General features: G+C 39.2%; 1 protein-coding gene across 17 annotated transcripts in view; it reads left to right on the top strand.

Moving 5' to 3' along the window:
• Window positions 1-16,497, top strand: part of MAP7 (microtubule associated protein 7) — a 212,321-nt gene that overhangs the window by 149,595 nt on the left and 46,229 nt on the right. For 16 of the 17 annotated variants that reach the window (XM_009206024.4, XM_009206018.4, XM_009206020.2 and 13 more), the window contains one exon: window positions 15,604-15,767. In XM_009206024.4, the coding sequence (XP_009204288.1) occupies window positions 15,604-15,767 (164 nt within the window). Of the gene's footprint in view, window positions 1-6,741; window positions 6,863-15,603; window positions 15,768-16,497 lie in introns of those variants that run through there. The other variant, XM_031667404.1, reaches the window with a different exon arrangement.

The following is a 16,497-nucleotide window of genomic DNA, read 5'->3' on the forward strand; positions in this document are numbered from 1 at the left end:
TTGATCAGTTACTATAATTTGAGTCCATTAAGAGTAATTCTGTCTTTATGAACTTAGAATCGATCCTGGTTACCGATTTCTCTTCAGAAACCATTACTAGAACCAGAGTATATAGAATTTATGCAACAATATATTTTTTATTCAGAGAGCTTAAAATAAAACTAATTCCCCCTCCCTTTGTGTGATTTTATGTGTTAATTCAGTAATATTTAATGCGTAGATAGTATTGAACTGGGGATTCTGGAGTATTGAAGTGAAAAGAATAAATTTTCTAACCTCCTGGAATTTATATTCCAAGCAAGGAGTAAGATAATAGAAAATCAAACAAGATTACCTAGCATCTTAGCTGAAATTTCCCACACATCCCATAACCAGTCCATCAGCAAATACTCTTTGCTGTACCCTCAGAACATACCCAGAACGTAACTACTTCTCACAACCACCACTGCTGCCACCTTGGCCCAAGACAGCTAGATCTTTCACGTGGATTCTGCGATAGGCTCCCAACCAGTGTCCTCATTTCCTCCTCCTCCCACAGAGTCTGTTAACACAGCAGCCAGAGTGACCCAGTTGCAATATGGCCTGCCAGGCCTGACTCTGCTCCAGACCTTCCAACTCTTTCCATCTCACGTATAGTAGAAGTCAGAACCCTTACCATGGCTCAGCCCTGCTACCTGCTAACGTCCTCTCCTTTGCCCTCTCTCCTCCAGCCATGCTGGCTTCTTGCTGTTTCTTAAACACAACAGCCAAATGCACTCCACCTGGAGTGTTTTTCCTGAGAAATCCACATAGTTCATTCCCTCTCCTCCTACAGATTTCATTAAATGCCACCTTCTCAGTGAAGTCTTCTCCTACCATCTTACTCAAATTTTCAGCTCCCTCCAACCAAACCTTCTTTATTTTTCTCCCTAGTTCTGTCAACATCTAAGCATGTGGATATTTTACTTATTTGTTGATTATCTGTCAGCACCCCCGGAACATAAGCTCTGGAAGGGAAAGGATTTGTGTCTTTTTTTTTCATTTCTGTAGCTTAGTATCTAGAACAGCTTGGCACATAGTCAATGTCCAACAATTGTTTGTTTAATGTTAAGTGGAGATTAATGCAGGAGGTATTGCAAATTAGTTAAAACATTACTAAATTATCATGTAGTACCTGCCCTTACGATAGTTCAGTCAAACAGATATTAAATTCTTATTAGTAATCATTTTCTCAGGTGAACAAGAATACAGAGATAATCTATTAGCATAGTCCTTAAATTTTCCTATGGATCTATCCTATTATCTGCGGATAATCTATTATGATTTGCCTTAAATTTTCATCTTCATATATTATAAAACTAATAGTTTTACAATATGTCGACAAGAAAGTTCAAGAGAATATTTAAGAACTGTGTAGCAGACAAACTACTCTACGCTTGGGGAGACACAGAGCTTCCCTTTTTCAAGATAATAACAAGTAAGTTTGGAGCATTGATTGTGCTTAAGTTTTGTTTAAGTGTCTTGGAACATGTTAGGCACTCAGTAAACATGTAATTATTTAGTCTTTTTCTGAAACCAAAATTTTTAGATGAATAGAGTCAAATTCCTAATTGGTACTTTCAGAGATTCTATAAAATCATGACAGAGAATGTATGATGGACTGACATAGCTCTTGAAGAAAAATGTCAGCTTACAAATCTACAATTTCATTTATATTGGGTTTTGTAGCTAAGTTCAAAGCTAAGATATAATGCAATATTTTAGAAAGAATAAGACAATATAAAAAGAGTTTTAACCTTTGAACAAACTTTGGTTAAATTACGTGTGAGGGGCTTTTTTTTTTTTCTAGATAAATTCATCAGGCTTCTTTTGCCTCCTAATCATAGCTTTCTTGCTGTGCTTCTTTTTTTCCCTCTCTCATCTCAGTGTGTTGTCAACTCAGTGAGTGACGGCACTACTAATAAGAGTGTGGTCAAGAGATAAATGGTTATTTCAACCTGGTTTAGAATGTTCATCCCAAAAATGCTGATAACAATTTAGTAATAATTAGTAAATAATAATGCTGTACTCTTGGTTAGAGTTGGGAGTGAAACTCCCCCTGATTTCATTCTTCACATTACTTGATTCAGATGGTTTTTGGTTTTAACAAGGGACTTTCCTCTTTAAGAGACTGTCCAGGAAAAAAAGGGGTCAGAGGAGGCTTTAGGGAAGTAATCTTTCTAATCCAAATATCTAATGGATAAACTTCGGCATATCTGTCACCAGTCTCAGCATCTGCATCGCCTAAAATTGTCACTTAGTGAATGTAGTGTACAAAAGCTCGTGAGGCTGTCAGGCAGGTTATTACCAGCTGAGGGACCTAAATGCATCTTAGTGAGAGGAATATGGATGTTAGCACATACCAGAGTAGCTGTATCATGAGTCAGGCTCAGGACTGGAAAGAATAAATGCTGGTTACTGCATGGATTAGGTAAGCAGAAACTGAAGCCTGAACATAAAATGAGTCATTATGACAAAACAGCCATTATTTTTTTCTCCCCAAATTACTTTGCCTTTAAGAGCGAAGATAAAAAGATCTTAAAACCTGAAAAGTAAGGGGTCTTGTAAACAGATGACGGTAGAGGCTAAGAGTGGCATCGGAAGATCAGGACCTTCACATTTGGATGCCCAGCTCTTTCTTGCTAGTATAGAGAAGGAGCTGTGGTCTTTGGAAAGTGTTCCAATTCATGCCTTTTAGCATAATGGCTCATTGTTTGCTTCTGGAGTCAGACAATCCAGAGTTTGAATGCCAACTCCATCACTTATTTGTTGTGAGACATCGGGCAGGTTACTTCGCTCCTCTGTATCTCTCAGACTTCTCATAATAAAATAAGTTGAATAGCAGTGTCGGCCTCATAGAGTGGCTGCAAAGACAATACCTATAAATCACTTGCGTCAGCATGAAGCAAGAGCTGACGACATCTCACCATGATGATGATGGTGATAAAGATGAGGATGGCAGGTCATATGATTCCACAAATACTGACTTAGATTCCTGGACTTAGAGAAGCCTAAGGCGTAGCAGAGAGAGGTAGGGTACGTCTGTGCCTCCTCGTCCATTAGGGTGGGGCTAAGTAGGACAGCCCCAGGTGAAGAGAATGGCAACATTCTTTGAGGAGTGAAAGTACTTAGGGTTAAGACAGTAACAGAAAGATTCCAAGGACAACCATTGCCCTATTTAGCAGAAGTCCATTATTTTAGTGAAGGCTAACATTCCTTTAAGTCTAACCCTGAGATAGTAAGTCCTTTCTTACCTCAAAAGTCATTCAGCCTACATGTAAGAAAAGCTCTTAATCTCCACCTGTGTAACTACTATTCTAGCACCTCAATCCCGTTAGCCCACCACTGTGTACAGGGACAGGGCAGAATGGGAAGGACCCTCCGTGCAGGAGCACGGTGTTGTGGGGATCCTCCAAGGTCACACTTCTTATCAGGCAGCTCTCCACTGAATGCTTTTAATGACAAGTTGAGAAGGCTTTGAGTTATCACCAAAGCCCATTGTGAATCACTGTGTTTGGAGATCACTCTGTCCTTTAACTCTTTAATTCATTTATTCAAGCATATTTTAACCATCTGCTAGACTAGACATTGTGGGTATAGGGAAGAATTCACGAACACATAAAAGCAGAGTAGCTATCATCTGCAGTGTAAGTGCTATGAGGGAGTCTGAATCCAGCTAGCAGCTGGGGCTCCTGTGCTGTGGTCATCAGGAAAGGCTCCTCAGAGGAAGGAGCTTCTGAGCTAGGACTTGAAAGACAAAAGTTTGCCAGGTGGAAGGAGGTGTGTGTGAAGGTGCATGATCCTATGGTCAATCCAAGGGGTTGGACAGGGAACAGTAGGAGAACTAACACGTTTTCAAGCACGACAATGACTTCAGGTCTGTTTCTTGAGGAAGGTATCCGTGAGACTAATGGATTTGAAGTGGTTGAAGACTAAAAATGAGAAGTGAGAAAGGAATGAGAGTTTAAAGTAGTAGTAAAAAGATTGGAGAGACTACAACAGATTCAAGCGATCATTCTATGTTTTTCTGTTTTTTTCACATTAGAGACAGGGTTTCATTCTGTCATCCAGGATGGAGTGCAGTGGTGCAATCATAGCTCACTGCAGCCTCAAACTCTTGGGCTGAAGGGACCCTTCTGCCTCAACCTCCCATGTACCTGGGACTACAGGCATGTGCCAACAAGTCCAGATAATTTTTTTTCTTTTTTGTGGAGATGGGGGTCTTGCTATGTTGCCATGCTAGTCTCAAACTCCTGAGCTCAAGCAGCCCTCCCACCTTGGGCTCCCAAAGTACTAGGATTACAGGGGTGAGCTACCGTACCGAGCTGAGAGATCATTCTGATGTAACAATTGATGGGGCCAATTATATGGATGTGTTGAGTTAGGGTGCACCATCCATGAGGGAGACATTGTGGAAGACTTGAAGTGACTAACTTTGTAGACCATTTGGTCTCAGGAATCTACTGTCAGAATACAGAAGACAGAGCAAGTTCCAGTTTGGAGCAGGTAAGAATGTGCAGATAGTAAATAAGATTATATGATGGATCTGACCGAGAAATTCAGGTGGAAATTTGAAGCATGCAGAAGTGAATATAGAGGCAATATTGTAGACTAACTGAGTACAAGTTTTAGAGTCAGAGCTGAATGAAAATCCCAGCTGTTTCTTTTAGACCATGTGATGATCTTGGAAGCATCGTTTCACTTCTTTGGGTCTTTTTCCTCATTTGATCTTCAGTTCTATTTTTTCTGGAAGTAATATTCCCACAGTTCCCATTTGTGTTTTGATTTGCTGGATAGCCATTTGATCATTATTTTTGCGTGTTATTTGACATTTTATTTTAGTTTTGTTTCTTTTAAACAACATAGCTGGGTGTGTTTGTTTTTAACACATTCTGGAAGTCTTAATAGGCTTGATTTTAGTCCATCTAGCTTTTTTTTTTTAAACTTTGTTTCCCCCTTTTTTTTTTTTTTTTTTTTTTTGAGACAGTCTCGCTCTGTTGCCCAGGCTGCCCAGGCTGGAGTGCAGTAGCATGATCTTGGCTCACTGCAACCTCCACCTCCCAGGTTCAAGCAATTCTCCAGCCTCAGCCTCCCTAGTAGTTGGGACTACAGGTGCCCACCACCACACCTGGCTAATTTTTTGTATTTTTAGTAGAGACGGGGTTTTACCATATTAGCCAGGATGGTTTTGATCTCCTGACCTCATGATCCACCCACCTCGGCCTCCCAAAGTACTGGGATTACAGGCGTGAGCCACCACACCCGGTCTTTTTCCCCCTTTTTTTAAAAAAGAAAAACCTTTTGGCCGGGCGTGGAGGCTCACACCTGTAATCCCAGCACTTTGGGAGGCTGAGGCAGGCGGATCACAAGGTCAGGAGATCGAGACTATCCTGGCTAACACAGTCAGACCCTGTCTCTACTAAAAGTACAAAAAATTAGCTGGGCATGGTGGCAGGCGCCTGTGGTCCCAGCTACTCGGGAGGCTGAGGCAGGAGAATGGCGTGAACCCGGGAGGCGGAGCTTGCAGTGAGCTGAGATGGAGCCACTGCACTCCAGCCTGGGTGACAGAGTGAAGACTCATCTCAAAAAAAAAAAAAAGAAGAAAAACCTTTTTATAGGAGGGGCAGGGCTGGTAGTATAGAGGTAGGGGTTGATTTGATGTAAGTACCATTCATTCCATGATTATCTTTAACAATTTGAAAGGTGTGGTAAACTTTTCCATTCTATTAATGATTACATTTTCATTCTTGTTTCTTGACTATTAAATAAAACTAATTAGTATTTCCTACAAAAATGCTCTAAGACCTATAAAATGTTTTTACTTTCCATCTTTAGATGTTGTTTTTTTATTTTACAACTTCCTTCTAAAACTGATGAGCGTAGGTTAAGCCATTAGATTCCTTTTTAAAAAGAATTATTATTCAGCACATATATTCAGTCAGCATATAATATGAAAATGACTTTTATTTGAATATAAGTAATCACAACAGTTATTGAGATAAAGCATAAAGGTTAAAATTTTAACACTCAAAATCAAAACAAAACGAAACTGGACCACGCACAGTGGCTCATGCCTATAATCCCAGCACTTTGGGAAGCTAAGGCAGGAGGATCACTTGAGCCCAGGAGTTTGAGACCAGCCTGGACAACACAGCAAGACTCTGTCTCTACAAGGAATAAAAGAAAACAAGCCAGACATGGTAGCGCATGCCTGTAGTCTCAGCTACTCAGGAGCTGAGGCTGCAGGATCACTTGAGACTGGGAGGTCAAGGCTGCAGTGAGCCATTACTATGCCATTGTACTTCAGCCTGAGTTACAGAGCAAGACCCTGTCTCACAAAAAAAGAAAAAGAAAAGGAATCTAATTGTAATCCCACACATGTCCTCAAAGGTAAAAACAAAAAAATCAAGTCATGGGAATTAATTGGAAGAGATCTTGGAGATCATTTTGTATACTCTTTCTAATGTAGAAGTAGGAGAATTTGGCTAATTTTCCCAAGATCACACAGATTTAGTAGCAAACTCAAGACCCAAACTCAGATGTTCTCATCACTTTTCATTTTCTGACTCTTCATTATATTACCGGCTATTCTGGTAGCCAGTGTTACCCATAATCCTTCTATATCTTAGTATGAAACTGAGACAGCAGGTCTGTATGTTTCGGAGGTTAAGTGATAATATTGCTCTAGTCTCTGAATGTCACCTTTTCTTTTCTCTCATACAGCAGTGAAATAGGTGCTCCCCTGATACAGAAGTAAGCCTCTTCAGAGGTACCAGGCTGGACTCTAGATTGTTGAATGTGATGACAGGGGCATGTGGAGTGTTACGCACAACCCATGAGTGCAGTGAGTTCAGTTCTACCTGAGTTTGTTCCTGTTAGTTGCATGCTCTATGTATTAGTCTGTTTTCCCACTGCTGGTAAAGACATACCTGATACTGGGAAGAAAAAGAGGTTTAATTGGACTTAAAGTTCCACATGGCTGGGGAGGCCTCAGAATCATGGCAGGAGTTGAAAGGCACTTCTTACATGGTGGCAGCAAGAGAAAATGAGGAAGATGCAAAAGTGGAAACTCCTGATAAAACCTTCAGATTTCGTGAGACTTATTCACTACCACAAAAACAATATGGGGGAAACTACTCTCACAATTCAAATTATGTCCCACAGGGTCCCTCCCACAACACGTGGGAATTATGGGAGTACAATTCAAGATGAGATTTGGGTGGGAACACAGAGCCAAACCATATCACTCTGTGTGGCAGTAGGACAGGAATTATTGATTATCGTAAAGGCTATCATTATCTCCATTTATTGAATCCCTGCGATGTACATGGCACTATGCTAAGTGCTTTATATGTTACTGTGAGCCACAAAACAGCCCTGTCAGGAAGTTGGTGCCATAGTAACTTGAGGGAACAAGGCCACCAAAGTCATTATTTGTTCAGTGGCACATAGCTTGTAAGTGGCAAGACTGGGGTGGGCCCAAGTTCCTATGAAGCCAGAAACTGTCCTCTATCCACCACACTGCCCTATTTTTCATTTTTAATTCCTTTTCATACAGAATCACTATGTATTTCTACATGGAGTCTAGTCTACATGGACTCTACATTGATTTCTCCTTTGTGTGGTACTGATATATTGTTACAGTGTCATTAAAATATCTTGGTGTCAGCAGCTCAGGGATGGGACTGACTCATTAGTGTCCAGTATTTCAGGGACTACAGTGGGTTTTCATTTCATTTTATAATGTGATCCCATAGGCCAGGGATAAATTGTGACTTCGGAAGAGTAAAGGTTAATAGTAATCACAGTTCAGTTTTTGTACATACTGTTCTTTTACAGAGCTGCCTCTTTATGAAATTAAGTGATTGTTAATGATTTTAATACTGAATGAGTTGTATTCATCTACTAGGGATGCCACAACAAAATAACATAGACTGGGTAGCTTAAACAACAGAAATTCATTTTCTCACAGCTCTGGAGGCTGGGCACTCCAAGATCAAGTTCAGCTTCTGGTGAGGGCTCTCTTCCTGGCTTACAATGGACCACGTTATCCTCAAATGGTATTTCCTCTGAATCTGTTAGGTTAGGGTGCCATCTTTATGACCTCATTTAACCCTGATTACCTCCTAAAGGTCCTGTTTTCAAATGCATTCACCTTGGGGGTTAGGGCTTCAGCATATGAACTTGCCGGGGGAGGTGGTGGGGGGAATAATTCAGTCAATAACAGTTGCTGAGGATGTTCTCATGTATTCAAAATTTTCGTTTCTTGATGAGAAAATACATAACCTCAACATTATCCATAGGGAATATTTTAACCCATTCTAGAAGTCTTAACCCCAATAGACTTGATTTTACACCTTCTAGCTTATTTTTTAAACTTTGTTTTTTTCCCTTTAAAAAAAGAACTTTTTATGGAAGGGCCAGGTATTAAAGTATTACATCTCTTAGAATAAATTAACTTTTTATTTTTATTAAAATATTGAAATACTTTGTTATCCTTCCATTTAAAATGTTGCATGACCTATATTTAGCAATAACCCTGCGCTCACCAGTATGCTCTGCAATAGGCAAGTGTTGTTTAATTTGCCTCTTTGCTGTGTGACTGTTTAAAGAAGGCACTGCATTAGGATCTGCACTTCCTGGTAGAAAATAGTACTGGAATTCAATAAAAGTTGGATAGACAAAGAAATATTCTTCCTTTAAAAGATTATTTGGGGTAAAACTAATTATTGTTGCAATAATGTCTAGCCCTGTTGTGATTTCTAGCACAACTTTAAGAACTACCTTTAATTTTCTAAGAAATTACGATGATGATGATGACAAAAGCAACAATAATAGCTAATATTTACTGAACGTTTACTACATGCAGGAAAGTATTCTAACCATATTAAGTGTAATTATTTTGTTAATCCTTATAGTGAATTTATGAGAAAGATCCTCTTTTTACCCACATCTTCACCTGGCAAAACTGAGGAATAGGGAGGTTAAGCAATTTACCAAAGACCGAAACAGTTACGGGTGAATGAATCAGGAAGTAGTTCCTACTGAATTATAAAATAATTATTAAGACCCTTGGATATGTTCAAGTTCTGAAAGGCACCATGGAGAACACACACAAAAAGATTCTAGCCAAAGCAATTAGGCAAGAGAAAGAAAGAAAGACCATCCAAATTGGAAAGGAGGGAGTAAAATTGTCCCTGTTTGCAGACAACATGGTCCTATACATAAAAACCCCTAAAAGCTTCACCAAAAATCTCTAAGTATGGATAAATTAATTCAGTAAAATTGCAAGGTACAAAATTAACATAAAAAATCAGTAGTGTTTCTATAACCCAGTGACAAATCAGTGGAAAAAGAAATCAAGAAAGCAGTCCCATTTACAGTAGCTACAAAAAAAAAAAAAAAATACTTAGGAGTAAATGTAACCAAGGAGGTAAAAGTTTGCTGCAAGGAAAACTGAAAACACTGATGAAAAAAATTGAAAAGATCACAAAAAAGTGCAAGACATCTCATGTTCATCAATTGGAACAATTAATATTGTGAAAATGACCATACTCAAAGTGATCTACAGATTCAATGCAATTCCTACCAAAATACCAATGACATTCTTCACAAAAACAGGAAAAAAAAAATCTTTATATGGAACCACAGAAGACCCCAAATAGTCAAAGCAATCCTGAGCAAAAAGAACAAAGCTGGAGGCATCAAACGACCTGACTTCAAGATATTAAGCTTTGATTGCACAACTATAGTAACCAAAACAGCATAGTAGTGCCATAAAAACAGACACACAGACCAATGGAACAGAATAGAGAACTCGGAAATAAATGCATGTCTTTACAGCCAACTGATTTTCAACAGAGGTACCAAGAACATTCAGTGGGGAAAGGATAGTCTCTTCAATAAATGTTGCTGGGAAAACTGGATAATCCATATGCAGAAAAATGATACTAGATCCCTATCTCTCACCATATACAAAAATCAACTCAAAATGGATTAAAGACTACAATGTAAGCTGAAACTATGAAACTACTAGAAGAAAGCATTGGGGAAATGCTTCAGGACATTGATTTGAACAAAGAATTTTGGGGTAAGACCTCAAAAGCAAAGACAACAAAAGCAAAAATAGACAAATGGGATTACATGAAGCCAAAAACCTTCTGCACAGCAAAGGAAACACAGAAGAGACAGTGTATAGAGTGGGAGAAAATATATGCAAACTATTCGACAAAGCATTAACAACCAGAATATGTAAGGAACTCAATAGGAAAGAAAGAGAGAGAGAGAGAGAGAGAGGGAGGGAGGGAGGGAGGGAGGGAGGAAGGGAGGAAGAAAGAAAGGAATCCAAATTAAAAATGGGCAAATGATCTGAATAGCATTTCTCAAAAGAAGACATAGAAGTAACCAACAGTCATCTGCAAAAATGATCAACATTACTAATTATCAGGGAAATGCAAATCAAAATCACAATGAGACATAGCACCCCAGTTAGAATGGCTATTATCAAAAAGACAAAAAACAACAGATACTGATGAAGGTGCAGAGAAAGGGGAACACTAGTACACTGCTGTAGGAATGTAAATTAGGGTAGCTGCTATGGAAGACAGTATGGAAGTTGCTCAGAAAATTAAAAATAGAACTACAGTATGACCCAGCAATCCCACTACTGGGTATATAGCCTAAAGAAAGGAAATCAGACTATCTGACAGACTATTTACCATAGCCAAGATATAGAAGTAACCTAAGTGTCCATCAGTGGATGAATGGATAAAGAAAATGTGATATATATATATACACACACACACATACAATGGAATATTATTCAACCGTAAAAAAGAATGAAACACTGTCATCTACAACAACATGGATAAAACTGCAGGTCACTGTGTTAGAAGTAAGACAGGCACAGAAAGACAGATATTCTATGTTCTCATATGTGGGAACTAAAGAAAGGTGATCTCATGGAGATAGTGAGTCGAGTGATGCTTGGCAGGGCCTGGGAACAGAAGGGTGGGCGGTTAAAGACAGGTTCATTAATGGGTACAATATACAGCTAGATCGAAGGAATAAATTCTAGTATTCAATAGCACAATAGGATGACTGTTAACAATAATTTATTATATATATGACATATGTATAAGAGAAGATTTGAAATGTTCCCAACACAAAGAAGTAATAAATGTCTGAGGTGATGGGTATCCTAGATACCCTGATTTGATTACTGCATACTATATGCATGTATCAAAATATCAAATGTACCCTGTAAATAGTACAGTTATTGTACATCAATAAAAAACGTAAAAAGTAAAATTAAACCTATCAATAGGTAACTGGTTATAAAAAATAATGTGCATAGACAATGAAATACCATACAGCTACTAAAAAGCTTTAAAAAGAGGCTCAATAAAAATCAGTCACCTGCAGGTGGAAAGGTTTTCTTTAAAAAAATTTCCTTTCTGCATGGGCGTGGTGGCTCACGCCCTGTAATCCCAGCACTTTGGGAGGCCGAGGTGGGCGGATCACGAGGTCAGGAGATCAAGACCATCCTGGCTAACACGGTGAAACCCCATCTCTATTAAAAATACCAAAAATTAGCTGGGTATGGTGGCACGCACCTGTAGTCCCAGCCGGTCAGGAGGCTGAGGCAGGAGAATCGCTTGAACGTGGGAGGCAAAGGTTGAAGTGAGCCAAGATCGTGCTACTGCACTCCAGCCTGGGAAACAGAGCAAGACTCTGTCTCAAAAAAACAAAAACACACAAACAAACAAAAAAATTACCTTTGCTACAGAGAAATCGGAACATAAGAAATGGTAGGCCAGGTGTTGTGGCTCAGGCCTGTAATCCCAGCACTCAGAAGGCTGAGACAGGGGCATCTCTTGAAGCCAGGAGTTCGAGACCAGCCTGGTCAATGTAGTGAGACCCCAGCTCTACAAAAAAGAAAAAAAAAAATTGCTGAATGTGGTAGCATGCACCTGTAGTATCTGTTAGGAGGCTGAGGCAGGAGGATTGCTTGAGCTCAGGAGTTTGAGGTTGCAGTGAGCTGTGATGACACCACTGCACTCCAGCCTAGGAGACAAAGTGGGACCCTGGCTCTAAAATAAATAGATATATACATAGATAGAAAAAGAGAAATAGTAAAGTTTGTGGTAGATGTCGCAAGATCAGCAGTGAGCTCTGGAAGAGATGACACTTCTGCGGAAGACCTTAGAGTACAGCGTTTCTCCAAATGCCATCCATGGGTCACTTGTCTCAACTACCTGTGAGATTTATCCAAAATCAAATGACTGGGCCTCATCCTAGAATTAGCACCTCTAAATATGAGAAGTGGAGCTCTGGGATCTGCATTTGAACTAGATATTTGCCCCTTCCCCCCACACAGTTCCAACAGTAATTCTGACATATATTACAATTATGAGTATGCCTTCTTAAAAAATGGATCTGCTTGGATAAAAAATGATGACAGCTTTCCCAACAGGGCAATAACAGAGGCAAAGATCTGGGAGAAGCATGGTTTGATGGGAGGTGCTAATATTAAGGAGATGGGATCTAATTAGAATGCAGAGACTATTTCGGAGAGCAGTGGGGAGGAAGGCCAAATAAGGATATTAAAGCCAAAATAGGACTGTAGCAATCAGAGGAGTTTAAATTTAGTGAAGAAATAGAGCCACGTATTATTAATAAGCCAGAAATCCTGATGAAAACATTAAAGAAAAATTGATTTGTGACTTAACTCTTATTTTACACATTTATCTTACCAGCTTTTAAATATATTAATATTTTATAAACAGCTTTATTTCTTATTTTCTCTTGTTGGCTTCTGGATCTCTTATAGGAGAGGATATATTATGTTCATAAATGTTCTCAAAGAATTTGAAATTTTCCTGAAAATGGGGTAGAAAACTCAAAGACTATATAGTTTGAAGACTAAAAGTTAAAAAATAGATTTATACTGCATGTCTCAAGGTACACATCTGATTGTTCCGCCTATGACCATCATATACTGTCAGTGGGTATATAAATTGGTATGACCTCCACAGAGGACAGTATGACAATATCTATCAAAATTTTAAATGTATGTTCCCTTTGATTCAGCTCTTCTACGTGCACATGCTCATACATCTACACAGAGATTTACGACAGCACATTGTTATTGCTCAGGGTCTGAATTCTTAAAATACTGGAAATAACTTAGATAACCTATCACTCAGTAGGTAACTGGTTATATAAAATAAGGTATAGTATATAGACAATAAAATACTGTATAGCCATTAAAAAGATTGTTAGATTCATGTTTCATGTGTTGATATAGAAAAGTCTCTTAAGATATATTTTAAGTTAAAAAAAGCAAGATGCAGGCTGGGTGCGGTGGCTCCTGCCTGTAATCCCAGAACTTTGGGAGGCCGAGGCAGGTGGATCCTTGAGCTCAGGAGGTCAAGACCAGCCTGAACAATATGGCAAAACCCCATCTCTACTAAAAGTACAAAAAATTAGCTGGCCATAGTGGTGCACACCTGTAGTCCCAGCTACCCAGGTGACTGAGATGGGAGGATCACCTGAGCCTGGGAGGTCAAGGCTGCAGTGAGCCATGACTGTGCCACTACACTCCAGCCTGGGCAACAGAGTGAGACCCTGCCTCAGAAAAAGCAAGATGCAAAGCAATAAGTGTACTTTGGTACAAAGTGCATGGTGTGCATTATCAAAAAGTTAGAGGTGGAATATAACAGGATCTCAGGTTAGAGGAAGACAGTTGTTTTACTGTTTATTTTGTGTTGTTTAAGCTTTGACAAAAGCTATCACTGTCAAAATTTATCCACCTTTTTAAGTGAATTAAAATGTTTAATATCATTAAAAGCCTTCCAGTAAGGTATTCCCATGTAGAAAATCCAAAAGGTATTATGTGCACAAGTGTTCATAGGCAAAGTAAGTGCATCTTAAGAAAGTATCAGAATTATGTTCTCCTTCTGTTAACTTTTAAGGTGTGTTCTCACAGTGGCATTTATTTTTTCAGTCATTCAGTAAATACTTATTGTGTATACTATATGCTTTTTATTGAAGTAAATTTTTAACTTGAGAATTTCCTTAGAACAATGAGCTTTGAAAATTGGTAGGAACCTTGAAGACCAGTGTCCTCTTTTTAAGCAAAAGAAAGCTAAAATCCAAATGGGCATGTCTGAGATCTCAGCGCCAGTTAGTGGCCTAGCTGCTGGGAGAACCAGTCCCAGTTCACTCCACAAACCACCCTGAATGATACCAGGAGAACAAATTCACCTTGAATTTGTCCTTGTCCTTTTCTTCAACTAAAATAAAGTCAGTTCCAATCACTTTCAGTAGATTTAGTCCTCAAATGACTAACTTTGGAAAGATTTAATGGTATCAGAAATGCATTCTTTAATATTAAACATTTAGAGGAAACTAAAATATTCTAAATTTATGTTTTTTCTTTTATTTATTTTTTTGAGACAGAGTCTCACTCTGTCGTCCAAGGCTGGAGTGCAGTGGTGCAAATTCAGCTTGCTGCAACATCTGCCTCCCAGGTTCAAGTGATTCTCGCACCTCAGCCTCCCAAATAGCTGGGACTACAGGCATGTGCCACCACACCCTCGTAATTTTTACGTTTTTAGTAGAAATGGGGTTTCACTATGGTGACCAGACTGGTCTCGAACTCCTGACCGCCAGTGATCTGCCCCCCCTCAGCCTCCCAAAGTGCTGGGATTACAGGCATGAGCCACTGCACCTGGCCGGTTTTTTCTTTTAAAAAGTAACATTTTAATTTCTATGCCATGTAGTGTCCTTAAGGTTTACACTCTAAATGTTGTTTGAATTTTTTCCTTTTGCCTACAGTATTAATAACTCATAGATATTTGTAGTTATTACCACTGAAGGAAGCAGCATATTGAAATAGCTTTGAGGGGGCATATCTTTTCCTGAAATGAGGAAAGAACCTGTATTATATAAAGAAGAAAAAATGCATCCTATTGTTGAACGATAGTTTTGGATTGTATTTTTCATCCAGCTTTTGATACGGTTAAGTCTTATCTAATAAATTGTGAGCTCCTCAGACACAAGGCCACCTGCTTGTTCAGTCCTTCCCATCCCTGAGCTGACTCAATGTGATAGACCTGTAAGGCACTTCAGACATCTTTTATCAACTATTTTCTCCCAAATCCTTTTAATACTCAGAATCAGTGTCATGTTGGAAAAAATGTAGTCATAGACTGGAGGATATCACATTGTTTTTTAATAAAAAAGAGAGACAGATGGTACTATTGATTTTCAGGATTGAGACTAGAGCGTGTGGTTAATGCCTTATTCTACATACAAACTAGAGGGCTGCTTGCGTTCCCAAAGAGTGGAATTCAGTATGTCTTCAACCTCATTGTTAACATATTAAATTATGCTAAAAATTAACAGTAATACATTTTTCTAGGAAATTTGAGGGAAGCAAAGGCCATGCTTGGTTAATACAAAACCAAAGAACCCATATTTGTTCATTGTAGACCACTTAATACAGCCCTAACTATTCAAGTTTTCAACCTGCCTATATTTGATTTCCCTCTTTTTTTCTTTTTTTAATCCTCCCCAAAGCTGCAAGAGAAATAGTGTGGTTAGAAAGAGAAGAGCGAGCCAGGCAGCACTACGAGAAGCACCTGGAAGAGCGGAAGAAGAAGTTGGAGGAGCAGAGGCAGAAGGAGGAGCGGAGGAGGGCTGCAGTGGAGGAGAAGCGGAGGCAGAGACTTGAGGAGGACAAAGTGAGCCGCCCCGGGGAAGAATATGAGGGGCTCCTCTAGTTCAGACAGGCAGCAAACTTTCTGTGAAACTTTGCAATCAGGTGCAGGGTGCAAAGCAAAATGGTTTCAGAGTGATCAGCTTTACAGATGGCTACAGTTTCTAGGGAGTTCGGGGTATGAGAGGTGGCGACTGGGCTGATGATTAGTATTGCCACAGAAGCTTTAAAAGCCCATTTCTCTGTTCCAAACCTATAACTTATTGAAGTGCAATTCGTCTGTACTGGGTATTAAGACCACTCCAAGTAATTGCGTTTCTGTAGTCTTTACCATCTGCAAACATTTACACATAGATTATCTCATTTAACCCTTACTCAATCCTTTAGCGTGCATTATGTCAGTTTGTACAAAAATAGAAATTTAGACTCAGAGGACTCAGAGTGGGTAAGTTACACAAGGTCATACAACTCAATAAGTCATGGGGTCAGGGTTACCCATGTTCTCAGATTCTGAACTGTTTTTTAAATATGGTATATGTGTTAAGCATCAGTTGAAGCTAAGACCTGCATTACCATGCTTATGTGTGTTCATGAAAGCATCACACCCTAGTAATGAGGGTTGTTTATTTGAATGCCTGTTGTTCACCAAAGGCTTTATGAACTGGGACCTAAAGACTTCAGTAACCCTCCGAGATTGAAACTAGTCTCACCTTAAGGTCTAGAAGTTCAGCTAGAGATCAAGAATAGTAGGGTGG

This window comes from Papio anubis, chromosome 6, assembly GCF_008728515.1.
Source record: "Papio anubis isolate 15944 chromosome 6, Panubis1.0, whole genome shotgun sequence".
Lineage (NCBI taxonomy): Eukaryota > Metazoa > Chordata > Mammalia > Primates > Cercopithecidae > Papio > Papio anubis.